The sequence below is a fragment of the Crassostrea angulata genome, chromosome 5 (assembly GCF_025612915.1).
Source record: "Crassostrea angulata isolate pt1a10 chromosome 5, ASM2561291v2, whole genome shotgun sequence".
NCBI classification, from domain to species: domain Eukaryota; kingdom Metazoa; phylum Mollusca; class Bivalvia; order Ostreida; family Ostreidae; genus Magallana; species Magallana angulata.
The window spans coordinates 53997391-54025385 of record NC_069115.1 but is presented as its reverse complement, the minus strand read 5'-3'; the positions used below and the strand labels follow the sequence as shown (position 1 = coordinate 54025385).

Genomic DNA, 27995 nt, shown 5'->3' with positions numbered 1-27995 from the left:
AGAGCACGCATTCGCTGGGACGCGCGCCAACTGGGGAACACGTGGCCTCAGTGGGTTATACCAGATCTTAAAATCGTTAAAAAAAATTGCTGAGGTTGTTGTGAATTTCAGCAGTTGTAAATTGGATAAATGGATTAACAGGAGCTGTTTTGCTTAACTGGTTTGTGAAGGTATGTTGGATGAATTTCTGTAAAACATATTTACAAAGTAAACAAGGCTTGTTTTCTGTAGATTAAGTGGGCTCTTGGTTTCAGTGTAGACGGCACTAGTTTTGATAGCTCGCCCAGTGTGAGTAGAGTTATAAGACACCTGATCAGAAGTTGGTGCTAGATTGGAACTCTCGAGGTGAAAGTGCTCACCGGCGCTGGCGTTGGAATCAGGTGTTTTTCATTTACATTGAATATTTTGCAATGTAAATGTTTCTTTAACTGAGTGTTATCCAAGCAAAATACTGGTATAGCTTTGGATGAATGTGCACACGTGTGTAATTAGTAATAGTTGCACATGTTTAAGATTCAAAGGCATATGCGGACTTATAATAGCTGTTTATATAATTCACTCTATCTATAATGGTATATATAATTATTAAAAATTTGTTTTACATGAAACCTTTTATCATAATGATTAATCTATAAGTTCTTACAAGCTTATCTTTTTAAAACAAAATTGGTTAGTTAGCGCTGTAGCCATTGTAAAACAAAGAAGCAGATTTCTATAACATTGGTTTCAATTTCTGAATTGATTAATTAACAACAGGAATACAGTGGTGTACCGGAATTGTGCTGAAGTGGGATCTCAATCTAGAGTGAGCTTCACGTCGGCAATGGCATAGCTCATTGACTGTGCCTTAATCATTATGTATGTACTGTAATTTCAATTTCAAGGTAAAAATTTTCAAGAAGCAATGATACTGTTTTGTAGCTATTGTATCTTCTCAGGCCTTTCCGGCAAGCTCGGAAAACATCCGAAGTTGTTTTCCGAGCTTGAAGGAATTTAAGATAAAGCTAGCTATTTATCATAATATTAAAAATAACTTTGCATTATAAGACCTAAGCTACTGGTCCTTTTTGACATTTACAATAAAACACAAAACTTCATGTGCAGATGATAAAACGAAATTCAAATCGTACAGTTTATCTACAGTAGTACAGTATTCCCAGAATCCCCTACTATGGAGTCGAGCATGCGTATTCCAGTGAAAAAGACTAACGTAGTTGATAGCGCTCGAGAGCGCTAGCAAAAAATGCTTTAGATAGAGCTATAGGAAGGTGATTGATTAAGGTCTGCGTGAAAATGGCGTTTAAATTTTATTGTTTTAGGCTAAATAAACGAAGAGCTTTTGAAACTGAGATCATAGATTGACATACTATTTCCGGCTCTTCTTCCTGTCGTAAAATGTTGGATTGAATTCTCTGGAGCCAACAGTCAAAGTGCGGCACAGATGATGTTTGGATTATAGGATTTCCCTATCTGGGCATGCTCTCATTATGACATCTTTAGTGGCGAGATGTCTTACTCTAAGCCTAGTTATAGATTTTCTTCCCTTACTTACAGTCTCTGATAAATCCGGCGTTCTCTTACTTCAGACAGAGTTGCCTCTTAGGGAATTAGGATAAACAACAATCAAGTTTGGGTCTAAATACCATAATGAAACGAGCTTCGGTTCCGATTTTATTTATTTGGTTAGGTTTGCCTCTGGCAGGAAATTGCAGATTGTCTTCTTTGCGAGTTCTCTCTATTTATAGCGGTCTGTCTTGTTTTTTACGTGTGTTTGACAGAATAACGATTCTGAAACTATATCACGTCATTTGATGGCCTGCCTTGTCTGTTCGTGTCTGACAATGGAACTTTCTTTTCGCCCAAACTTAGCGTAGGTTTTCATTTTAGAGACTGGTATAATTTTATGAATCGTTTAATCATGTAAATGTTATCGTTCATGAGCAAGCTACATGGAGTTGTTATTTTGTGGTTGGTTACCATATCCAGATCAGGTAAACCTAACAAGTTCATGGGGCTTTGTGTTAATTTTCATTTTCCTACATAGAGGTTTTTACCGATTCAATGAAACTGGTATAATATAAAATTATAAAGAGGGCTGAGGAAAGAAAGTACCAGAACACTAGGGAATGTCTTGAAACCATTAACAATGTATATGTACCAGAGATGCCAATCTCTCCTTACATACAATGTTCACAATTTCATACAGACACATCATTAGACATGCTTTATGTTCTTATACCACAAAGCCAATGATGATGTCCTTAGAAGCTTTAATACAAGTCTTATATTTGATTGTATAAAGCTCCATTTTGTGTTTGTGCAATTAGTCAATCAGATTATGCATAAATACAGCAAACAGTAATTGTCGAGTAATGTTCTTAGAAATTATCAGTGATTTCTTGTGATATTCAATCACGTTCAATGTCTGAGGGAAACGAGAATCGCTTATATCACCAACGAGAATCGCTTATATCATCAACAGATTAACCTGTATTGCGTAATGGAGTAAAGCCTTTTTGAATCCATCGTAAACTGTCCTTTTTCTTTGCAGAATTTCAGATGTATTTTTTCGACCATTTGAAAGAGGTATATAAATTACCATGCATTTTTTCGACCAATTGAAAGAGGTTTATAAACTACCAGATATATATGTCACTCAGTTCTCTTTTGAGACACATCTATTTTCAATTAAGTCTGAAAATAAGAACAAAAAGGATGGACCAGAGAGAAAAAATCTCGTATTCATTATAAATAGAAGTTCGATTGACCCATTAAAGATATCAGCGCTGTAATAGTTTTTATATATCAAGGTCTATTAACTGTTACAATGTATAATGAGTGTTGCTAAAATTTGGAAGAAGAAAAAATCCCGATCGCGACTTAATTAACGGTAGGTAGACATTGCTTTATTTAGAGATTGACACACGCATCCAAATAATTATAATCTTGATAGTTGAAATCAATTACAAATTATTTTATTCAATTTCCCCCATAACTTTCTGGGTGGAAAAATTCAGACAAAATAGCTGCAATCGTACATGTACCCCCCCCCCCCCCTTTAAACTGGTTGGGCGCTTCATTAATACAGATAACTTAAAAAATGAAAAATGATCCAAATTAAAATTTTCACAAAATTAAAAGCTAAAACAATTAATGTAATTTCCACCGTGAAATCAATTATGAGAAAATAATTTAATTCTGGTTGTAACACGCTTTCTGATTGGCTAAAAAAATTATTTTATATCGTATAAAGAATGTTGCCTACGTCATAGTAAGACTTAGTCTAACGTCAAAAATGTATCAATGCGCCTGACGTTACGTTTGAATTTTGTACAATTTTACGTTATTTTAAAGGTCAAATGGCCGTTTTTATCTACAATGAAGAGTAAAAAAAATTAAATTATAAGCAATGAATTCAATATTTATTAGTTTTATACGATATAAAATGGTTTGAAACAGTTTACGCTTTTTTATAAACTTATAAGCGTAAACTGCCCCAAACCATTTTATATCGTATAAAACAAAAAAATATTGAATTCATTCCTTAAATATAGATTAACAAACCGTACTACTTCTATGAAACGTCAAAACATTGTCAGTTTATAAATTGACTTATTTTGATACGTATTTTTTTCAAGTATATAAGAATAAATGAATCGGATTCAACAGCAGGCACCTATATATGTTTTCTCCCGTTAATAAATTCTAGTCGGGATCGGTTGAGTTACAGTCAAGATCGGTTTTACCAGAAAAATTGCATTTTCAGTTTCTCCTTAAAAAGGTATATCAAATATAATAATTTGCAATGTACAAAAGTAATTTCCCAGACGGGGAATCGAACCCCGGCCGCCGCGGTGAGAGCGCGGAATCCTAACCACTAGACTACCTGGGAACTGTTATAGGTGATATGCGGGGAAAAATTTCTTATCGGATGATAAAAGTTTTAGTGTTTTCCCCGGTTTTTTTTTTTTGGGGGGGGGGGGGGCAGGGGGGGGGGGTAGTCATAAAGAAGAAAATATAGGTAACACTTATTATATAATATAAAAAATAAGACCAACACAAATATGGCTGTAAAATAAAAATACGTCCGACGGAATTTGCTAAAGAACTTTGTGTGCGGAATTTTTAGTCATGCCTTGAGTCGATGAATGAAAGAAGAAATTTTATAACATACGTCTTCCCACAAAGCACACAATAGCTTAAGAGTAAACAATACTCTCTCCCCTATCCCCAAGGCCACAACTTCTTTGGAATTTTCTCACTGAGGCTCATTCATATTGCAATGCAGAATCAATTTCATCTCTACGTCCAACGATTATAACCACGTGACTATGCATTATTATACATTGATAACGTTTTGTTGATAGAGTAGTGTACGTTTTCCGATTAAGAATAAGAAGGAAAATTCTATTGGATTACATGATAAATATTACTAACGTTCAGAGCTTTATACTTGTATTAGGAAATCAAAGGAATAAAAAAAAGCTGTTGAGAATTACAAGATACTTATGTGAGCGATATGGCCCATGTGCCTCTTGTTTGTTATTTTATGTTGTTTTCAACAACGTAAATTAGTTTTGCAATTTTTCAAAACAATTATTCAAAAAATATCGTATGTTTAAGCTCATGATTTACTCTCTTTGATTTACTTATTTAATTTAAATCACCGAAAACTTCAGTTAATCTTAGAAAACAAGTATTATAAAGTGATCACAAAAAGACATTGTTCGTTATGATTTTAGAAACGGGGAGGAAAGGTGGGAACAGATATCAAACCGAGACAAAATTAATTTCCCAGACGGGGAATCGAACCCCGGCCGCCGCGGTGAGAGCGCGGAATCCTAACCACTAGACTACCTGGGAAGTTGACTTACTAATATTTATCTGGATATCCATAGATATCGTTGCTCGTTACAAGTTAATCTTAATTACATATATATGTAATTTACAATTATATGTAGTTTTTTATGTATCCAAAAAGGAAACACCTATGTACATATTTCCCTCTTTTTGGGGTAGGTGACAGTTAATTTTGATTTCAGTTGATATAATTGACGATAAAGTCATTAAACCTTCTGTTCCACTTATTATGCAATATTCATTCTTAAGGTGGCTCTATATACCACTTTTTGATGATGCAGTACGCAAAAAAGTAAATCTGGAAGCATGCAATTCCGGTCCTGGCTAATTCAAACTGAGGCGAATTGTATGGGGACCGCTCTTTTGAAAAATTTGTTAAATGAATAGAATTAATTTGATAATTGGGAAATTCAATACTTACAAGCAATGTGGTATGTGACACCTTCACGTTGTGTCGTATCATTTATCGAAATAAGCAATAAAATTAAGTATAATTTTTTAAATGGTTTCTTTCCCATCATCGACATCTAACAGTGTAACGCATTGGGTGAGAGGGTTCACTACAATCCTGTAGGTCATGAGTTCGAATCCCGTTCACCCCTGCGAATGTTATTGTCATTCAAATTTTAGACCACGTGGTTTTATTTGACCCTTTCAGTTTCGCAGTAAAAATCGTACCTCGTGTATAAAGTCTATTTCACAGTACATGTATCTAGGTTCTTAATATAGTAGTCAAATATAAAATCTAGAGGTTTATTGATTTTAAACTTTATCTTCATTAATTGGTGAATAAAATGTGTTCTAGAAATAAATGTGACTATACAAAAATTAGTTTTTGTCTGCTGTTGCAACAACTAACATGTTTAAAAGAGATCCCTCCTCAGGATTAATTTTCGATCCGCGCCAGACCTAGTAATAACATCAATAGTGAAACAGACTATACCATTTTATGCAGAATGTTCCTTGAAAATGGCTCGATATTCTAAGTTTTAATGCAAAACAGACACCCATTATTTTTTTTAAAACATGGTATTGCACACCACAAGCATCAAACATGGCTATGATTTTATCAAGCAACCCAATGGTTATATTTTCAACCACTCTACACGTGTTTGAACACGAACGATAACTCTGTTCTGAATATTATCGTTTAATATAAATAACTGCTAGATGGTAAAATAAGACATACATCTTGAAAGCTTTTCCTGTTTTAACATAAATCATAGTAGGATGTGATATGAAAAACGACCAGTACTTACGTATTTTGAGAATATTATCCGAACACTTATACTTCCGCTCGAAATTTCACAGGAAGTGAACCAATATCGGTGAAGTCTCGTGAACTTTCATTCGAGCACCTCTGGATTTATTACTTACTTAGCAACGATAAAGAAAACATTCCGAACACATTCGCAGGGGTGGTTGAGAACAATAAAATTTTTAACTTTCCAAATTTCTAAAACGTATTTTTTGGTTGAATACTGTGAAAGAAAATTCTTAACCGGTGAAAGTATTTCAATTATGATATTTTAAAAAATACCTATTGTATGAACTTGTATTGAAAATTAATACACAGTTACGTACAACTTGCAGTGAACAAAAACTATTTCCCAGACGGGGAATCGAACCCCGGCCGCCGCGGTGAGAGCGCGGAATCCTAACCACTAGACTACCTGGGATTTATGAAAGATTTATCCAACGGGGATTAAACGGGAGGAATCGATTTAAATATTGAATCGTTGATAGCTAATTGAAAGCAGTATTGATTATAAAGTTTTAAATGAGAAGTTGTCAATCGAGTTTAAGGACATTCAAAAACTAAATGACATACATTATATAAATTATTTGATTTAATTTCTGAATAATTAATTGATAAATTTAATTCAATTAATATAAAAAGTAAAAAGTTAAGAAAAAAGATTGTTTTAATTGGTTGGAGGTCGGGGCGGGGATTGGGGGTTTGAGTCGCTGACCTGTGTTGTAATAACATGATACAATATATATGCTTTTATGTAATCTAGTGAATAATATTATAAAAGATGTACCACATACTTGTACCTATTTGACAACCGTTACCCTGTACATAGGGTATAAGGAGCGGGGGGGGGGGGGGGTGAAAAAAATCCCACAAAAAAAAAACTAAATTTGGTAGATGTTAATGTGCAATCACCATGCAAATATTTACTAGTTAGAAAAGGCAACGAAGAACAACAGGATATAGAAATCGTACATCCTGCTATCACCAATTTTCATAAAATGTAGTCTGAGCATTGACTTCAAATCGTGTATTTTTCTTAAAAGGATTTGAGATGAGATTCAAGTTGAGTGATTTTAAAATTGTGTCACGGCGACTCCGTAAAAAAAAAGATAACTTTCGTTTTTTGTACATTTGCTAAATCAATATTCCCTGCAAAAAATTTTCCCAGACGGGGAATCGAACACCGGCCGCCGCGGTGAGAGCGCGGAATCCTAACCACTAGACTACCTGGGAAGTACCAATCAAGGTTCCCAACGGGGATTAGTTGAGAGGGATTTAAATATTGAATGGTTGATAGCTAATTGAAAGCAATATCGATTATATAGATTTAAATGAGAGGTTGTTAATCAAGTTTGAGGACATTTAAAAACTAACATGCATTTTATACATAATGTTTAATTTAATTTCTAAATAACCAATTCATAAATTTTATTTTATGTTTAAATAAAGTACAAAGTTAAGATAAAGATTTTTATATTTGGTTGGAGGCAGGGACGGGATGGGGGTGGGTCGGTGACCTATGTTGTAACAACATGGAACAATTACAGTATATATATTCTTTTATGTAATCTAGTGATTAATATTAAAAAAGATATACCACATACATGTACCCCGTACCTATTCGACAACCGTATACCCTTATACCCACGGTACAGAGTATTTTTAGTGCGTCAATATTGCGCAATTATAATTAAACTCTCCAAAATTGTGTTATCATCGTTACTAACAAGTATTCGAGATTGAAAATCTTAATTATGTGTCAAAAATCACTGCAATAATCTTCTCGTAACTCGATTTCGAAAAGTCGGTGAGGAAACCAACGAGTGATTTAGAAACAGAATTTAATAATTTTACTTCATATGTCGATTTTCTCTTAAGGCATCTTTAAAATTAACAATAAAAGGATTATTTCCAAAGCTCTATAATAAATTATTGTCGTAAAGACATAAACTAGAAAAAATTGGTCTCAAATGGGAAGTAGCTTGCTAACTTTTTTTATGAACACTCTTTAAATTAATTATTGTTTAACTTTTGATGTCAAGTCTTTTTTCCCTTAAAAAAAGTCTATAAAATTTGACTATTGTGATTAGTCTGTTTGAATGAGGGCTAGGGGAGGGGGTTGTTATGCGATCTCAAACCAGCGATCCCCAAAGGTTCCATCAGCTGTCTCTCTGCCCCCCCCCCCCCCCCCAGTGTAACCCTATTACCTGTCAACCCTGCTCCCTGGGGTGTGATAATTGTGAACTCACCGGGGCGTCTCAGCGCGCTGGGAGTTCCAATAAACAACTGCTGTGATTATGAAATAAAAAAAAAAACTCTGACAATATACAAGCAAATTACATATGCACCATAAAAATGATACGGGTCATTTACTTATTTGTAGGGTTTATTTTTTATATGCCCACAATCTAAACTGATCATAAAATGAACCTCTACGATTTTATCGTCCAGAGAATCGCACATTAAAGTTCGTATTTGGAGAAATATATGTAAGCTGTGGAACTCGCCGATGATTTATAAATTCTTTCACAGGAGATTGCTAAATCGGAGTCGGGCATTATTTGATCCAAAATACCCGATAAAGAGCGTCAACATACGTACACAATAAAAAAATAAAATAATTCGCGGCTTTTGAGGGGATATGTTACAAATACGATTACAACAGACAATGTCAACCGTTTATTTTGTATGTTTATGACCTTTAATTTGTTCAATTAAACCACGACTAATTAACGTATTCTTGTTTCGGTTCTAAAAAAAAAAAGGAAATAAAAACCACACCGGCATATTATCGAAGTCGTTAAATCTTGTGCAAGCCATTCTTTGATAATTCTCAAAAAATGGTAATGAGTTAGATATTATCAGTTGAAGTGAGATGGTTGGATGCGCCGCTATGAATGCGGTGCACAATACAGCGCGATGTAAGGGTGTCTGTGGTATTCACCCGTCTGTCAGAGAAAACAATCTCACCCTCAGTTTCGTATGACACCAGGTTTTTATGTATTGATCAGAATATAAATATTATTTTCCACATCGATACAGATCAGTACCAACAATGATCAGATCCGCATGAAACCCGACGCTCCATGCTGTCTTTATACAGAGAGAACTTCGGAAGGCCTTGCGATTTATTCTTGGTTTCGGGGTTATATAGCACACACCAGGCCGATTTCACGTTGGTAGATTTTCGGTGGCGTTAATAAAATATTTGTGTAATTTTATTTGAATGTGCGTTTGATTCAGCTTGTCGAGGAGTTGAGCTCTTCATTCAAGGGTTTTCCTGCTGTTTGTTAAGCCTTGTGTTTCTCGGTGTACCCAAGTGCTAAAGATCGTTCACTTTAAACGACGGACGAGAAATAACGGAATCTGTTTGTACAACGAAATTTAATAGTTATGATTTAAAACCAGTAAGTCTACCACCAAGTTTAATTAAATGTTTTGTTTTTTATGTTGTCTTTTATGACAGGGCGCTTTAAAGATTCGCATAAAACTGTCATGTGGATTTGTAAAGTTTTTTTTTTTAACTTAATTCCTCTACTGTGCTTATGATTTCAGATGCCGAGGGGGAATCTTCTCGTCATGTGATGGGATTTCTTTGTGATGTTTATGACGCCACATCGGGGAATCTGCTAGTGCACGGTAACTTTTACATGGCGGAGGGGTGCGTCTAGGAGCGGACCCTCACTCAGCGTGTGCTCCACAGAGTGAAAGTCTCTCATTAAACTGTGAACATGTCGTACCTATGGAGCTTAGTTTTGTGTGCTATCAGTTTCTTTGGTTATTGCGGAACCCAACAGTATCCGAACACGATCCGAGTTGGTGAGTACTCTTTTGTTTTTTACTTAACTCTTTGTTTATAAAGATGCGCCACCAATTTCCTCTCGCTATTATTCGCTAGATAGTTAACGTCAAAACGTTTTTATATTTTTGTTGTGATAAGACGAGCGCTCGCGTGTAGCTGATGAAAACGGAGACAGGGAATTCTTGTTTCATTTTTGCTACAGGAATGCTACAACCAAGCTTAGATATAAAATTGTCTGAGGAATCCATTAATTAACAATTTTACGTGTTCACCAATATTCCATCCGTTTTTCTGTTAATCCCCTCCCCCTTCTTTGTGTGTTTAGTTAGTGCTTTACCATGTGTTGGGGGAATCTGGCAGGGTGCTACCGAGAGCTGATGTCAGTTTCACTGAGTCAATATTTACACACTCATCATCTACAAGCAGATCAACCATCCCCCACACAACAAAGACTGTCTGGCACAATGGAGCCGTTCTTATGCATGAATCTGTAAGATCATATATCCCATATACTGGTGCAAAGTTGGGATACATTTTACAGACAATAATATAAGTTGGTGAAAATATATATGGAGAATATTAATCAGTTTCAAAGGAATGTAATTGTATCAATAATTGAAGTACCTAGGTGTATAAAATGATGGGCTGTTTTGGATGACAATGTTAAATCAGGGGTAGTTATCTATTTATGCCTTTAAAAATCTGTGTAATATGTGGCCACTAGGGACAACAGACCAGGATAGTATGGCACTGAACATTTCATTGATCCAAGCCCAGATGTCACCGGCCTGGAACACAGAGACTTGGTCAATGACGATCGGTTTCGATACACGATTAGTATTCTTATTGTTGTAATTGCCCAAGTTATGAATTTGAACGCGCCAGCCTTTTTTTCCCCCAAACCTCGCGCATAATAAAGGTATCTGACGGAACATCAATTAAAAGGGAGAAGAAAAAACTGGAATGTAATTAAATTTTTTAACACCCATAACACCCAAAATATTGAATTTATAATCGTTTGTAAATAAAGTGTTTGAAAGGAAATTCTTTTCTCACATTAAAAGCCATTTGATCGCCGATTGGATTTCCTTTTCAATTTAAAGCCATTTCTTCAGCTTTGACAACAGAAATAATTTCTCAAAAGACAGAAAACAGCGAGTGAAAAAAAACGCGGCCCAAATGACAACATCGCGGACAAAAACTTCTCAGCGCTGCCCTTTTTATTATGTATATTGTAAAGTGTTGATTCTAAACATGTTAAATTGTATTTACTTTTAACAGTTCTTAAATGGCCACGTCTGAAAGGTGTACATGGCCGTGATTTGCTCGTCATTGTGGGCCGGTAAAGTAAATGTTTACCTATCACTCTAAAACCCTTAAAGTGCTTCAAGCAGAGCTTTCTTATATATATATTTACAAGTATCAAAAGTTTTAGTAGCTGCAAGAGAAATTTAAAAATACGCTAGTCTTTTGGACTTGTAGATTTCTGCTCGTTTAAGATGGTTTATTTCACACAGAAGAAAAACTAATACGTTTGAAATGCCAAAAAACGGAAAAATGGTTTGTCTCTTAGGCAAAATATTTTACAGAATAAAATTGTAATATTCAACAAATCACATTCTTTTGGTGTGTTTTCACATCATTTCGTTTGACCCTACAGTAAAAGAGCTCTCTAATATTAAAGGTAATAAAATTGCAGAATGGCACGTTACCCAATCATCTTCTCAAATTACTGCCATATCGTCACACAAATTGAAAACAAAGCCCTCCCTTGGGCCAAACTTGCTTTGTATTTATAACATAAAACGATTTAAAGACAATATCGGAGGAGGATTAAATTTCTACAGAACAGGAAGATAGGTTTTCATGAAAGCGAGGTTCGGTGCTGAGAGTGCGTCCGTGATGAGACGGTGAAAATGTCCAGGCCCCCAGGGGCCCCTGTTCAGTTTTTTAGCCGGATCATGAGTGGGTTTCAGAATATATTTCCTCTCCCCTGGGGCAAAGATGGAATAGCTTTTTGTGGTTCATTGCGGCCTGTTCACAGATTACATGTACTCTTCATCTAAAGCTAAATATTCAAGTTTACTAGCAAGCATTGATGAAAAGTTTCAGTTCTGTCATTTGTATATATATATAGTAGACCGGGCAACAGACACTTTGCCTTTCTAAGACTTTTCTAATAAAAAAAAAACGGTTCTTGGTTTAGAAAGTCTGCATATTTAGTCAGGGTACTAAATTGCTGTTAGAAACTCAACACTTATAAATAATTTTTCTTAATAATCTGAGTTTGTATTTACCAGTTTTTCTTTGCCATAATAAAAGGGGACTCGGATTGTTTAGATGAACTCTGAACTCTCTGGTCTCTGAGATGTTATAGCCACGATCCACCTTTAATTAAATCTCAAACTCCCCATGTTAACACCAACGGTGTGTGCAGCTTGTTCATATCTCTGGATCAATCACAAACAAAGAATAAACGGTGCATTCTCACGGGTCAAAGACTTAACAGGAACGAGATTTAATTAAACGAGTAAATAGCCATCTACATGGTTTATATAAACTGTTTGCACACTGATATACACGGTCGTCCTTGTTTTGTGCAAAATGAATGGAACTAGTACTAGTTTTGTACGTGCTCGTTCCTGCATGTATATTGGTAATTTTATACGTATTTCTTTATAAACAACCTTAACTGAACGTGCAATCATGAAAAAGAAAAGAAACATACTATAGTATTGGTAAAATTTCATAGAGGAATATCAACTATATACATTTAAAAATTCATATTTGACAATACAACTCAAGCACAACTTTCTGAAATTCACATTCAAACAACCATATGCAATGACCCACAAAAGCTCTTTGAATTGCAGGGTTTTGCATTGTTTTTTCTTCATGTGCTCAACAAAATTTTACCTTAGGAAGTTTATAAAGTAGTTGCCTTTGATATGAATCATATTTTGTAAAACTGCATATATTGATTGATTTTTAGTGTATTTTATTTACTTGTATCATCAGCTGTTTGTATAATTTACATAAACATATCGCAATGCATACTAACTTTACAAATGATACAATGATATTCTCAAAGTTTCTGACACTAAGATGAAAGGACATGATGATAATTTCATTTCATCGTGTAATTAATTCTCATTTGTGCCTAGCTTAACAGTGAAAATGAGCTTTTGTAGCAAATACAAATACAATCAGATACAATTTATGAAATGACAGAATACGGGCGTGAACTATCGCCAGATTAACATTAAGAAAACGTATTGCCAGTGGGATTTGTAAATTTGGATGTTTATTGAAAAAGACTATGTCATGTTCGTTTCCTCAAAAATTATTCAGGATAATCATAATTCATCTCACTCGATTACTGCACACAGTATAAAGATTGACGATGAGAGATTTCACGCACAAAATAGTCCATACACATATAAACGTGTAGCAATATTGGGTAAATGCTGTGTATTCACAATATATACAGGAGCGCGTCTTTAAACATGGCTAATTACAAATTAATATGATTCAATGTCTGCCATTGTCTACTTTTTTTAGATGGATTTTTTGAGCCCGAACACAAAAGTGCTGAACTGGCGTTCAAGTGGACGATGCAGAAAATTAATCTCCACAATGATATCCTCAGCCAGGTGCTTGTGGCGTACATTGTGAAGGAAGTGCCGCCGGATGATAGCTTCGACGTCTCTAAGAAAGGTGGGGGTCACACTTCCGGTGATGTCTAGTTCATGCTTATACTTCCGGTCTTACTGGGAAATGATGACGAGCTAATTAATCAAAATATAGAAGATTGTTATTTTTTTATTTTCTTCCTGTACGTGCTCACTATAGATTAAACATCAGGAAGAAAAATTGTCTTATTATGATCTGTTATTTTTGTCTATCATCCCTAAGGTTTAGCCCTTTCTTTGAGTTTATTCTTTGATATCGTTTTAAATATCAGTTATCTAAGGGATTTATAAATTATTTTTTTTTACAATACATCATATGCAATTCCTTTAATTTGTTTTAAAGTTAGGAAGGAAGAAGAGAATCTGCTTTTAAATATAAATGTATATTTGTCTACTAAAGGAAAGTTAAGATTTTCAAATCTATCGGTAAATATTTTCAAACAAAATCAACAACAACTTGCATCGACCCTCGCTATCTTAGAAAGTTTATCAGTGTACCTGCTCAAATAATGAAAAACATAAACAACAGCTCAACCGATACTTGATTTTTTGCAAGATTACAATATAGTTGCCAAACATCAGAAATTAGTTCCGATTATGATATATTTTTGTAAACAAGAGTTGCTTGGTGCAGTGAATCTGTTGGGGTAGCAGAAACAGATAACAATCATGTCGGTAAAGACATTGGGGGGGGGGGGGGGGATCAGATGGCCAAGTGATGAATCCGAGATAATGGCCAAACGATGGAGCTAGCATCTGCTTGTCATTAATTCACAACCCGTTTCGATGGCACACGAGCGATTGAAAAACCTACATAAACTTTTATCTTTGGGGCTCTTCCTCTCTCCCTCGACGTTTTTGTATTTACGTGGATTGATAGTTGAATAGCATCCTTATATCTGTCAAATGAGCTCCCAGTTTAACCATAGAATCTACATTTAGCTTTTTTTTTGGGCAAATTGTATGAATGGAGTATTTTTAAGAATCTGCGCGGATTGAAAAGGATCTGGTTCATAGATTTATCAAATCCCATAGAAAAGCTAACTCTTCTCTCAGCTGCAGTTTACGTAATCCCCTTAGAGCTGCCAAGTTCCTGTTTTATGGGGGATGCAAGATTAATTAATGGCAGTTTGTCTTAGATTTTTGTGTAAACTGGAGATACGTTTTTAATCGTTACTTATTTATCGGAAACTTGGGGATTTCACGTGTTATTGAGTAAAATGCACCGATGTTTTGGTCTTCTTATGTCTATTGGTTCCATTTATATCTTGACATCGGGTCTGGTAAAGCAGTGGTGAACAAAAATTTGATTGCATGCAATTGCTAATCAACCATTTGGACTTTTTTTGCGTATAACAATTTCGATAATTTATCTAAAATAGTGTCTGGAGGGTTAGTGGACTGACTTAACTACTACGTAAATCATACGCCTCTGTATATCGCTCGATCTCGATCAACATTGGAATAATTCACCATTTGTTTATCAATACAGACATTAATTGCAATGATGCAACCATCGGAATGGTTAGACCTAACGCGCGTGTCCTAATTGGACTAGAAATAATCAAGTCTGGTGAATAAAAGTTGAACCAAGTAAGGTTTAAGCAAGATAGTTAACATTGACCTTGAGGGTCAAACAAAGTCGTTTACCTGACCTGTGGGCCTGATGTTTGATATATACAAGTAAATACCATTTGAAAGCAATGTCAGCATCAGTCAATCAATTAAGCGATCGATAAATCAATCGATTAATAAATCAAAACTGTGATGATTTTTTGTCTTGAAAGAATACATCGATTCAATGTACATGTAATTTATCGGGACTAGGTGTTCTCTATTAGAAATCCATCAAGAATCATGATAAAAAGTGGAGGCATTTGATGCATAGACATGTTTATCTTTTTTTCAACAGTATGTCGTGAAATCGCCGCCGGATGTAAAGTGATTTTCGGCCCAGGAACACGTGTTTCCTCCAGCCACGTCCAGTCCATGTGTAAATTCCTCGCCATTCCTCACATCCAGGCCCACTGGGACCCCCGTGACGTCATCACGGACACAAAGGACCCGGATAAAGATCATTTCTCCCTCAACCTATATCCATACTATCTGTCTCTAAGTACCGCCTTCCGAAATTTAATAGACTACTGGAAATGGACACAATTTACAGTGATATACGAGGACAATGATGGTAAGGGTTCTATGGAAGCACAGGCACCCTACCTAATAATGCACGTGTATTATTAGGTAGGGGGATAATTTTTTTTTAGAAAATGATATATAACGCCAGGTGCCTGCATATGGAAGTTCCTAACAACTTAACTTGCAAACGTGCAATATGATTAAGTAGAGAGCATGCATGGCTCTCAAATGGTGTACTTTAAGAAGTGCAAAACAGACATTTTCAATTTTTTTCAAATGGATGTCTGAACATACTGGAACGGAACTAACGATTTATAAGTTAACATTTTTAGATTTGCAATTTTTCATGCATGCTTCTGTATGATAGGTAATTAAGATATTGCAACATACAGTACTTTCCATAATCTAATTGTGATAGCTTCGTTACATAATGACTTTGTTTTCTTACACAAATGTTCTACAATAGATAGACAGTGTGAAAAATACATTTTGCTTTCTGTCAAACAATGAATCCATTTGTCATACTGATACTAAGTATCGATACACACCAGACATTTTATGATTTTGTATCGAAAGAGCCTTTTACAAGTCGCGTTCACTTCTAGCAGGGATAGATAACTTGGGAGTTTGGGTGTCAGAGTGGTTGTCCAGTGACGAGCTTTACTTGTGTATAACTTGCAGACGTTTTATAGATTTATACCTCGTTAGGAACAAAGAGAGACGGGTTATCCCTGTCTGTTCGGAGAATCCAGATTTCCTAAAAAGGTTCAGGGAGACAGGATCCGAATAAATGTTGATGTATTGAGCTTTTAGGGAGATTAAATGTTACTCAGTTGTTATTGGACAAAACCTATTCTCTCCCTTAAACCTTAAATGTACAATGATGCTATAGTAATGCAACTGTTTTATTGCTAAAAATAATATTGGTTCTCTAATTATCGTCCCCGGTTTGTTTTCTTTTTGATTGATAAGGTCTTTTTTTCAGGCTTGATTCGACTACAGGAAGTGTTGAAAGTATCGAACCTTCCAGAAACCAAAGTCACCGTTCGGAAGATAAACGACAATCCGGAATCTTATATAAGTTTATTTAAAGATCTGAAAGAAAGGGGAGAGTATAGAATTATAATTGACTGTCATGTTTCCAGAGTTGGAATCATAATGGAAAAGGTGAGAGTCTAGAACATGCTGTAAAATGTGGATCAGAAAACGTATTATTTGATAATTAACGAACTAATTGAAATTCCTACTGGTGTTGAGTTAGTAATATAGGGACTTCCAGTTTTATTCTAATTACATCGTCTTTCACTAATTGTTTATAATTTGTTTTGCAGGCCCTGCAGGTTAATGCTGTATCGGAATATTTCCATTACTTGTTCACAACCCTGGTATGTCAAATGAACATTTCTCAATGCTGCACTAGTTATGTTTATCGTTTAGGGAATACGATTTGTAAAAACTGGCATTCTGTGTTCTGAATATTTTATTAAAGATGTCATTATATTTTCATAATTAATGATGATTTAATAGTTAAAGTCACGCAAAATCTCAATTTTGATAATCTCCTAAAAAGCATTAATTTTTATTACAAGATACACGAAATTAAGAATGATGTGGAACGTTCTTTTAAACAGTACAATTAAGTAACAAGCGTTTGTTTAAATTGAATAATTGAATAACTGACTCCTATAATCATTTTATCAGGATCTTGGCTTGGTTGAGCTGGAACAATTCAAGCACGCAGGCGCGAACATTACTGGCATGCGATTGGTGGATCCCGAACGACCTCTGGTTTCCGCGGTAATGGGGGAATGGAAGTACGAGATGTTCAGTAGCAGTTCCCGTACCTCTCCTCTCATTGATCAAACAGGAATCCCCGTAAGAATGACATCTCGTATTAAAATAGAAACCAATCTTTTGTTGTTAAGTTACTAACTCATACATGTAACTACATGTATATGTTTAAACTATATGTACTTGAAATGCATTGCTTCACTGTTGCATCTTAAATGTTTTCTTTTGACTAATAACGCTGACCGTTCGGAACTAAAGGCCAACGATTTCTACCCACGAAATGACTCTTACTTACCGTTGGTAGGTGATACCATCCTCGTTGTGATCCTGTTGTGTATGTTTGATGTTTTGTATTGTGTATCCATTGTTTATGCACAATAATAACCCTGTTACACATGTATACCGGTAAAGACCTCGAATTGATCTTGGACGAAGAGAGGGAGTCTTTAGAATTCATTTTTATTTTTCCTTCAATTTTAGCAATCTGAATAAAATCAGTTGATCTGATACGCTACCGCAAGAGCACTCGCTTATCAGAACAGCTGATTTTAATCAGACTTCAATTTTAACATCCTTAGTTATTGCATTTGATGGATTTTTTTATTTAGTTAACCATACAAGTGGAGGAAAGTTTCTAATAATTGCACAGCCATTCAACAAATCATGATGAAGTTGGTTGTTGAATAATTTACGATTTGATAGATTTATGTTTATTTGAATTTTGAGATGTAATAACAACTTAATACTGTGACATGTGTGAAAAAACCAGCACTTGTCACTACAAATTCCAAGCATGGAAATTCTTCACCAGGGAGCACATTTTATTTTTTTTCAAATTAATGACAAATATTTCATTAAAGGCACGATCAAAGCATGTGTTTAATATGTAACAATATGTTTTTTTTAACCTTTGTCTCAAATGTATTTTAAACATTTTTCTTATCAAATTCAAAATCTTCTTCTAGCTGTGTTGGACATGCATATGATATTGTGTAGTTTGTAGCGATGAAATACATTGTTTTCTAATGCTTTATATAATTCAGTTTTGTGTTAGCAGAGCATTGGAAGAACAAATTTCTTAACAATTAAATAAACTAATTAATTTTGTGGTTCTGCAATACAGACGGAGACGGCGCTGATGTACGACGCTGTCTATCTGTTTGCACGTGGTCTACACGGCGTGCAAAATGCCAAGAACATGAACTTCCGGCAGAGCATCATGTGTAACTCGTCCACTTCCTGGGAGGACGGCATCAGCCTGCTCAACTACATGAAGACGGTCAGTATAGAGGGCATTTATCAGATTACACGGATCCTCAATTATTGTACTTACCTTAAATTGATATACCTAATATTCCTCTATCTTCAATGGCGTATTGATGGATGACAGTCACACAACAGCTGTAATGATTAGAAAGGATTCAATGTTCACAAAATTCAAGATTTATCAACGACGTCATTTTATAAATGTTTATTTAATTTTGAAATTACTGAGTTGATGTAAAATTTGTATTTACATCCACTCAGTAAATTCAAAATCTACAACATGACAAATGTCAATATGGATAATGCATCAAATCATAAATGTAAAAAATTTCATTCAAAAATCTAGGGCAGAAAAAATTAGACCCGGCCTCGTTAATTCATGTGAAAAAGAAGATTTACTGTAACTTGTACTTTGTTTTACAGATGGACTTTGAAGGCTTGACGGGTAGAATTCATTTTGGGAAATACGGCGAGAGAAGCGACTTTACGCTGGACATAACGAAACTAGACAAACCTGGGCTCAGAAAGGTGCAGATGCACAACGATCACGTACATTTACACTAAGATATATGAACTAATCAGCTAGACGGCGTATTCTTAGCAATAATAATAATGGCACACTTCCATAAATAATACCAAGACAATGTATAGCATTGATTGATCCTATAGAGAACGGTTAATGGTAGAGTCCTCATGTATAATGTAATGTTATATGGCTTCATACAAAGGGTTCAGGGCGATGTGTGGGCTCGGTGTGGTCACATCTGAAGCTATTCAGCAGAGAATTGAATGTAGTTAATGTTCTTGTATCAATAAACCATTTATATGTTCAATTAAGTTACCGTAGAGTTTACACTGGAACAAAGGAAACGTAGCAAAGGTGTGTTACATACACAAATATTCCGAAAGAATGAACATGTGTATTACTGATTTAATGTATTTAAATGTGAAACGACAACCATTTTTACTTCTCTCAAGCATGAATTAAATAGTGTTAAGCCATATAAATAATTAACGTTAATTATGGTTTTGTTCATTAACAGTAGTAGTATAAAAATCACCATGACATATTTTGAAAGGGATTGTCGTGCGTTATCTTGCCCTTTAGGAAACGTTTGAAAGATTTTTTTAAAAATCAAACTGACCGCATTATAAATGTATATTTTTGTTTCTTCAGATCGGAACATGGGGTTCTAAAACGGGGGTGAATATTACCGAAGATGTCAAAGAAAACCGGAAGAAGATCAGCGACAAGCTTGCCAACAAGACTCTGATTGTTACAACAGTCCTTGTGAGTACTACATGTATACATACATCTACACGTGTAGATACATCTACATGTGTACACATATCTACATATGTACATACATCTACACGTGTAGATACATCTACATGTGTACATACATCTACACGTGTACATACATCTACACGTATAATACATCTACACGTGTACATACATCTACACGTATAATACATCTACACGTGTACACACATCTACACGTATAATATATCTACACGTGTACATACATCTACATGTGTACATACATCTACACGTATAATATATCTACACGTGTACATACATCTACAGGTATAATACATCTGCACATTTACACACATCTACATGTGTGAATACATCTACATGTGTGAATACTTCTACATGTGTGAATACTCCTACATGTGTGAATACATCTACATGTGTGAATACTTCTACATAGACTTTCAACCTGCTCCACTAACTGCATTTGAACGACAGATTGTCATCTTTGATGATATATGACAGTCAACTGTACTAAATATTCCACGCCAACGAAATACAAAGGAGCTCAAAAAATTATTACTGCCTCAATATTCAATGAGCCATGCATCCACCTATTCATCAATTAACTTAGTCCAATCGTCCATTCATCCGACCATCATCCATCAATGCATTTTCTATCCATTGTTTTGGGGGGTTTTTTTGCCTTGAAAATATATTGAAATCGATAGGATTATACAATGAGATTGTTGGAAATTTTGAGAGATCTCCTTAAATTAACGAAGAGTCATCAAATCAAATGAAATCACATGTACATGTACATGTTAAGTATACACATGAACTTCAAAGTCAAGTCACAGATCAAGATACCTAGTCTTCGTTAAACATAAATCGGATTTCAATCCATTTTTTCACTTCTCATCCAACTACGTCATCAGCGTAAATTTCCATCAAGCATCACATCCATCCATCTTCCAATTCCTGCATTACACGTTGTTTTTTCTAACAAGCCTCTCATTCCAGGACGACCCTTACGTCTTCCAAAAAATTGACGAGAACGGTGTTGTGACGTATGAGGGCTTCTGTATTGACCTGCTGAACGAGATCTCCAGCCATCTGGGCTTCAAGTACGAGATCCGGGTATCTCCTAAAAACGAGTACGGCAACTGTAATGACGAGGGGGTGTGTAACGGGATGGTCAAGGAACTAGTGGAGAAGGTAACTACATCTTGTGGCGTATCACTGTATACAGGAAAAGTTTTGCTCCCTTTTCGCTCACATTTTATTTTCGCCACTTTCGCCCTTGTTGTCAGTTGGCGAATTTACGACTAGGCGAATTCCAATGTCTCAAATTATCTCCCTTGGTTAACACATTTTGTTTGGGCAAATTCATACGTGTTGTGAGGTAATTTTTCAATTTTCGTTGAACACTATTGTTCGTGGATTTCGTTGTTGTGTCGACCCACAAATTCAAATATTAATTATCAAAGCATATAATATGTACCCGTAAGATCAGTTTTATTTAATATAAGAATTTTGCACAAATTAACGCATATCATGGAAACTGTAAAATATACCGAGTCAACGAAAACTGATGCCAAAAAATATCTGTGTAACCCCAGCATATAGCATGACTGTTTTACATATGTAGCGTAACGTACTTTACATTCCTCGTTTGTTTTAGCTATTATAACAGTTGCTCTAGATTCACTGCTGCACAAAAACTATCAAACATTTCTATTTAATTATCAGAGTTTATAAAAATGTTAGAAGATGACCAAGGGTAATGAGTTACAACTACTTAACAATTAACTCCATAAAACGATTTATTTTCTCGAAAAAATAAAATGAAAGATAGACATAAAAATGACCACAAACAAGTGACTGGGTGTCGTTTTTCTGTAGAGAGCTGATTTGGCCGTAGCAGGAATGACGATCACGTATGAACGAGAACAAGTGATAGATTTCACCAAACCCTTCTGGAATATCGGTATAACCATCCTGTTCCGGAAACCCAAACCGGAACCGCCGGAGCTCTTCTCCTTCCTGTCTCCCCTGGATACACAGGTGTGGATCTACGTCATCGCTGTGTACCTGTGTGTGAGCTTTATGATGTTTGTGATCGCCCGCTTCACCCCCTACGAGTGGTGCAACCCCCACCCCTGTGATCCTAACACAGACACGGTGGAGAATCAGTTCTCTGTCCTCAACAGTCTGTGGTTCACCATTGGAGCTTTCATGCAGCAAGGTACGATTCTCAATAATATAGAACCGAGACGCGAAGAATTTACCACGTGCTGTTTTTGTCAGAAATCTTGGGCAGAAATTCATTCATACCATCGAGAAAGTAATAGAAAAATGTATTTTAAACTGCTGTGCATGAAAGTTCTCTAATTCTGAGAAGATACCTGTTTTGACTGCCGCCAATTTCTTGGAGAAGTTAATAACTTCCGTGTTAATATATACACCTTATTTTTGTTAAATTCCAGTTACAGATATGAGGGTGACGTGATTCGCTGTCAAAATAAAAAAAACCTCAAATAAGTATTTCACGTCACAAATAAATAAAACACTCGGCACTTGACATGATATGATACTAATAATAAATATTTGCTCCATGTTTTCGTTAACTTCACAATAGACATGGCTCACATTTAACTTGCTCAGTTAGCACATAAAATGAAAATAATGTAACATTACAGAAAGCTACACAATTTCAATGGATTGTCAAAAAAATGAAGAATAAAATGTCAGATTATTTCGGAGTCCATCTAGCATTACCTCTAACATTACCACTACAAACGTCGTCATACACTCGCATGAATTTTAATGTGCACGTAAACCTCAAGCCATTAAACTTTTACTCAGATATTCTTAGCATGTATATTGCTCTTTTACAAGTGTACACCTTTTTAAACTTTCCTTGATGGACAATAACATATGTTCAGGTTAAACTTAAAATTTTGCTGGTAGAAAAACTTAACAGAAATGTGCACAGTTACTTGTAAACAGTGCACTCGTTAAAACTTTTACTTGTATTTAGATCTTAATAAGGGAAAAAAATTCATGTGCTCTGGAAAAGTAAACGTGCAGTTTTCATCTAGAAATTCTCCAGATTTTTTCGCATTTGTAATTTTTCCATATTTCAATTTTAAAGTTGAATCTTACATGTTTTAACTATCGTCGCCTTTAGGTTGTGAGATAGCCCCCCGAGCGGTGTCTACCCGAATGGTTGCCGGTTGTTGGTGGTTTTTTACCCTGATTATAATTTCCTCGTACACCGCTAATTTGGCCGCCTTCCTGACCATTGAGAAGATGGTGTCGCCCATACAAGGAGCCGAGGACCTGGCGAAACAGACGGACATCAAATACGGAACTCTGGGATCCGGAAGTACCAAGGCTTTCTTTGAGGTTTGGTTTTATTTTCTTGAAGCTACTTGCAATAATGCATACTCTTTGAATAATTTACTTTAAAAGGGAAGTCAAATCTTTTAGAATTTGGTTTTTATGAACCAAATGTAAGAAATAAACATTTGATGTTTTTACTTAGCGGTCCAAATTTCCGACCTACCAGCGGATGTGGAGTTTTATGAAGACTGCCACGCCCTCTGTGTTTGTTGCCGGAAATAAGGAGGGTGAGGGCCGGGTCCTGAATGGGGACTACGCCTACTTTGCGGAGTCGTCCACTATAGAGTACATGGTGGAGCGCAACTGTGACCTCATGCAGGTCGGCCAGTGGTTAGACTCAAAGGGATATGGCATCGGACTTCCGCAAGGTGAGTGCGCATCCAGAGATGTTTCAAAGTTTAGTAGGAAAAGGAAGATGGAGTTTAAAAGAAAAAGAATGTGAATTTATTTATTTATTTATTGCTAGCGCTCTCGAGCGCTAGCAACTACGTTAGTCTTTTTCACTGGAATAAGCATGCTCGACTCCATAGTAGGGGATTCTGGGAATACTGTACTACTGTAGATAAACTGTACCATCAATCGCAACTTCTCGGGCCTTTCCGGCAGGCTCGGAAAAACACCTCGAATGTATTAACATCACCGGATGTTAGAATTTTATACAAAATGGAGTCGCTTCTCATTAAAATAAGTATCGGCTAGACAGTCTTGTATGTCGCTTCTGTGTTATATTTTAGTGTATATCGTTTACTTTAATGAAGTATAGCTCACATCTCAACAGATCATGAAATGTGTTGTATTTATATCAAGTTCTATAAAAAGGGGGGTTGTCATGGACGCCTAGGTAATACATTCGAGGTGTTTTTCCGAGCCTGCCGGAAAGGCCCGAGAAGTTGCGATTGACTGTACCATTTGAATTCCGTTTTATCATCTTCACATGAAGTTTTGTGTTTTATTGAAAATGTCAAAAAGTAACAGTAGCTTAGGTCTTATAATGCAAAGTTATTTTAAATATTATAAAAAATAGCTAGCTTTATCTTAACTACCTTCAAGCTCGGAAAACAACCTCGGATATGTTTCCCGAGCTTGCCGGAAAGGCCCGAGAAGATACGATTGCTACACAACAGTACCAATGGTTCTTGAAAATTTTCATCTCGAAATTGAAACATAATGATTAAGGCACAGTCAATGAGCTATGTCATTGCCAATGTGAAGTCAACTCTAGATTCACAATTCTAAAATGAGAACCCACTCCAGCACAATTCCGGTACACCACTGTGCGCTCTTATTGTTAATTAATCGATTCAGAAATTTAAACCAATATTTTAAAAATCTGCTTCTGTGTTTTAGGATGGTTACGGCGCTAGCTCACCAATCTTTTTAAAAGATAAGCTTGTCTATCTATTCCTATCAGCACGTTCGATTTCCTGAAAAAAAAAATCGCAAAGTCTACTGGGGTTGTGTATGTCATTTAGACATTTGCGAATTTTTATGACTGTTACAAATTTATCAAGGATTTTTTAAATGTATTATGTATAATTAGAAAAACGTGTATCATGCCAACCAGATGCGCTTCATATATGATAAACAGTCTCAAGGATTTTTTTGCCATTGTTCTGGCATGACACGACGTTTTATACAAGTTATCTTTCTTTTTACCGGATTATTAAATGGTGTACAGAAAAAAAGATATGTTATTATGCTTATCGTATCAGTATCAGAAACAATGCTGTCATTTATTATTTTCATGAATTATGTGTATTTTTATTTGATTTAATTTAGATTCACCGTATAGAGACAAGATATCCAGCATTATTCTAAAATTACAAGAGGACCAGACGATACAGAAGTTTTACAATACGTGGTGGAAGGAGAAGAACAAGGATGGAGAGTGTATAGACTCCACCAAGAAACAAACTAACGCCCTCACCATCAAGAATGTGGGCGGAATATTCGTGGTGCTAATCGCGGGGACCATGGCTGGCGTGGTGGTTGCCTTCTTTGAATTCCTGTGGAAAGCGCGCAAAAATGCCAAGGAGGATAAGGTTGGTATTCTTAGTACATGTCCCTTGCTAATTGAATTTCTCGTGATCATGTTATATATTTTTTGGATTCAGCTTGAAAGTTATTAAAGGACACATTTTGAATTTAAATTCAAAAGTAGAAAAGGACTTATTTTGAAACTTAAAACGTCTGGAAAACTATCTCGGGCCCTGACTTACGAGAATAACTCGCGAATAAATTAATAAATGCTCATTTTTTTTGCATTCTCAGTTATGTTTCAGATCAATATTAGTAAAAATATAATCATAGAAATTGATAGAATTGGGATTAAACCATTTCATTTTATGCATTGAGAACCATTTCATAGGTCTGTAAATATTTTCGACTTTGTCATAAGTTCTTTTGTAAAGTGCAGTCCAGGCACGCTAAAACGGGGTGGGGTTAAGCGGGTGGCTCCACATTTTTCTTTTTTGGCAACAGAACTTTTAGTCTTTTATATTGGAGATCATGAACTTATTTCGAGGTACGGTCACTATAAGCTTTGAATAGTGTTCGTAATGTTTCCCTCTTCATAATGATAATTACACTTCGATGATATAAAGAAGAAATATGATACATTTATAAACATGCACGTTGACAAAGCTCGTTGTTATCAAATGAAATCTAACAATGCAGACATGCGGCCGGGGATCATCCGTTTATTGATGAGATGTCAGAATCTCTGTATATCTTGAAATCTGACGCTATGAGATAAGGCCGAATTTGAACTTTTTGACTTATTATGCAAGTCTGGTCGAACATGGTACTCTAGTTTTAAATCCTAATGAGTCAGAGACACGCAAGAATAACCGATTTTACATATTAAATATGTGTGCAATGGGCCAAGTTGATAAAATAAAAACACAAAATGTTGATGGTTAGAAGTGCAGCAGTACTTTTTAAGAAGTTATTAAAAACGTACCTATCAATATTTTCCGATTTTAATGAAGAGACCTGTATTCAAGAAACTAATAATCAATATTAAGGTGTATTTATATGGCTGACTTCAGTTGTGAAAAAAAAATCTAAGAGAACAAAATTTATACAAACCGTTATTTGACGAGACAATGAAAATTGTAGTGAAAATAGTTTATAGTGGAAACAATGGTTTCTTCTAATGACATAATATGAAAAACACTTTGCAACAAAAATATCTATGAAATCAAACTGAATTCCATAACTAGTTTTATGTTATATTTTTTTTCAGCAATCGCTGTGTTCTGAAATAGGAGAAGAACTACGATTTGCAGTGCGTTGTTTTGATTCGTCTTCCAAACCCGTTCACCGGAAGCCTAGTTATGACGTCACAGACAATGGCCTGCAGAGCATGCCTTTGAATAGTTATAAAAATAATGGACGCAATGATATAGGCTTCAACTAGCTACAATCTGTACGGTGTGCTTGTTTTGTGTTATTTATGAAAGTGAATTCTGTCAATATTTTATGTAAACTCTTACTTCAGCAACATAAATTATGCAGATTTCAAGTTGTTGTGAAGCTGTATTTGTCCGGGTCATTCTGGCGTGTGTATGTATACATATGTAGTCCTACCTATAAAGGTGTGATGTTAATTCAAGAATTTATTTTCATGACACGGTCACACCCGCCATGATCAAATCTGACCAATTCACAAAAATACGCGAGATAAAAGTGCCTTAATCTATGTACATCTGTCAGCCATCTTATTTCAGTGCAATGTGACATTCCGGAGAACATACATTTTTATACATGTATCTGTTATATATCTATAAATAGATATTGCGTCATTAATTGGGCTTTGAAATTGGTTCACATCTGTCTCATTCGATGTACATTGTATAACGCATGTACAATTACATTAAGTGTCTCCACATTCAGCTTTAATGTGAAAGGTTTCTGTGTATAAACTCTGCATTTATTCTTGAAAAAACAAGTTTCCTCTTGTGTTGATATATAGTCGTTAACTTGCTATAGGTGCTTGAATTTTACAAAATTGATTATAACAAAGAGACTGTTACTGACTGCTGTTGTTGTTTTGTTTATTGTAAAAGGCTTAGAGCTGCTGCTATATGTTCATGTATATTTAAATTGTAAATGCTGATTTTTTCTATGCATGGAACTTTTGCCAAATTAGTTTTATCAACTGAATACCATGTTTTTCGTATCATGTCTATGTGCAATCAAAAAGAATTGTCGGAAGTATCCTATATATTCATGCTTGATTTTCATGGAGCATTTCATAAAAAGAGATAAGTCTTATAATAAAAACAATAAAAATTGTTTGTGATCTTGTGTTTCTCAACGTTCTGGAGAAGCGTCCGGGATCCAGTTCTTACCGACAGGCAATCGGAACATCGCTCGGCCATTTCCGTCAAGTCAAATCTCGACTTGACGGAAAAGGCCGAGCAATATTCCGATTGACCGACAAGCAGGAAAACGGTCTCTGCCGGAAAGGCCCGAGAAGTTGCGATCAGTCCAAAATGTTGTTTTGTGTCTCTGTCTTAT

The 27995-nt window shown here is 35.4% G+C and overlaps 1 protein-coding gene and 4 non-coding genes across 7 annotated transcripts; 1 reads left to right on the top strand and 4 right to left on the bottom strand.

The window, feature by feature from the left end:
- Positions 1-12: 12 nt before the first annotated feature.
- Positions 13-27770, top strand: LOC128184591 (glutamate receptor ionotropic, kainate 2-like). Of its 3 annotated transcripts, none has more exons than XM_052854140.1 (17): positions 13-170; positions 9674-9937; positions 13482-13637; positions 15525-15800; positions 16737-16918; positions 17083-17136; positions 17453-17626; positions 17801-17842; positions 18666-18821; positions 19232-19336; positions 19986-20099; positions 21087-21281; positions 21969-22311; positions 23257-23474; positions 23614-23839; positions 25251-25513; positions 26719-27770. In XM_052854140.1, the coding sequence occupies exons 2-17, from the start codon at positions 9850-9852 to the stop codon at positions 26890-26892; spliced, it is 2766 nt and encodes a 921-aa protein (XP_052710100.1). In that variant the 5' UTR covers positions 13-170; positions 9674-9849; the 3' UTR covers positions 26893-27770. The 3 variants fall into 3 exon arrangements, with proteins under 3 accessions (XP_052710100.1, XP_052710099.1, XP_052710101.1); XM_052854139.1 differs by lacking the exon at positions 13-170 and adding an exon at positions 8935-9525; XM_052854141.1 differs by lacking the exons at positions 13-170; positions 17801-17842 and adding an exon at positions 8938-9525.
- On the bottom strand, positions 3821-3892 carry Trnae-cuc (transfer RNA glutamic acid (anticodon CUC)). The gene has a single exon. It is a non-coding gene; the product is annotated as a tRNA-Glu (tRNA).
- Trnae-cuc (transfer RNA glutamic acid (anticodon CUC)) lies at positions 4792-4863 on the bottom strand. The gene has a single exon. It is a non-coding gene; the product is annotated as a tRNA-Glu (tRNA).
- Positions 6468-6539, bottom strand: Trnae-cuc (transfer RNA glutamic acid (anticodon CUC)). Its single transcript has one exon. It is a non-coding gene; the product is annotated as a tRNA-Glu (tRNA).
- On the bottom strand, positions 7280-7351 carry Trnae-cuc (transfer RNA glutamic acid (anticodon CUC)). Its single transcript has one exon. It is a non-coding gene; the product is annotated as a tRNA-Glu (tRNA).
- Positions 27771-27995: the final 225 nt, after the last annotated feature.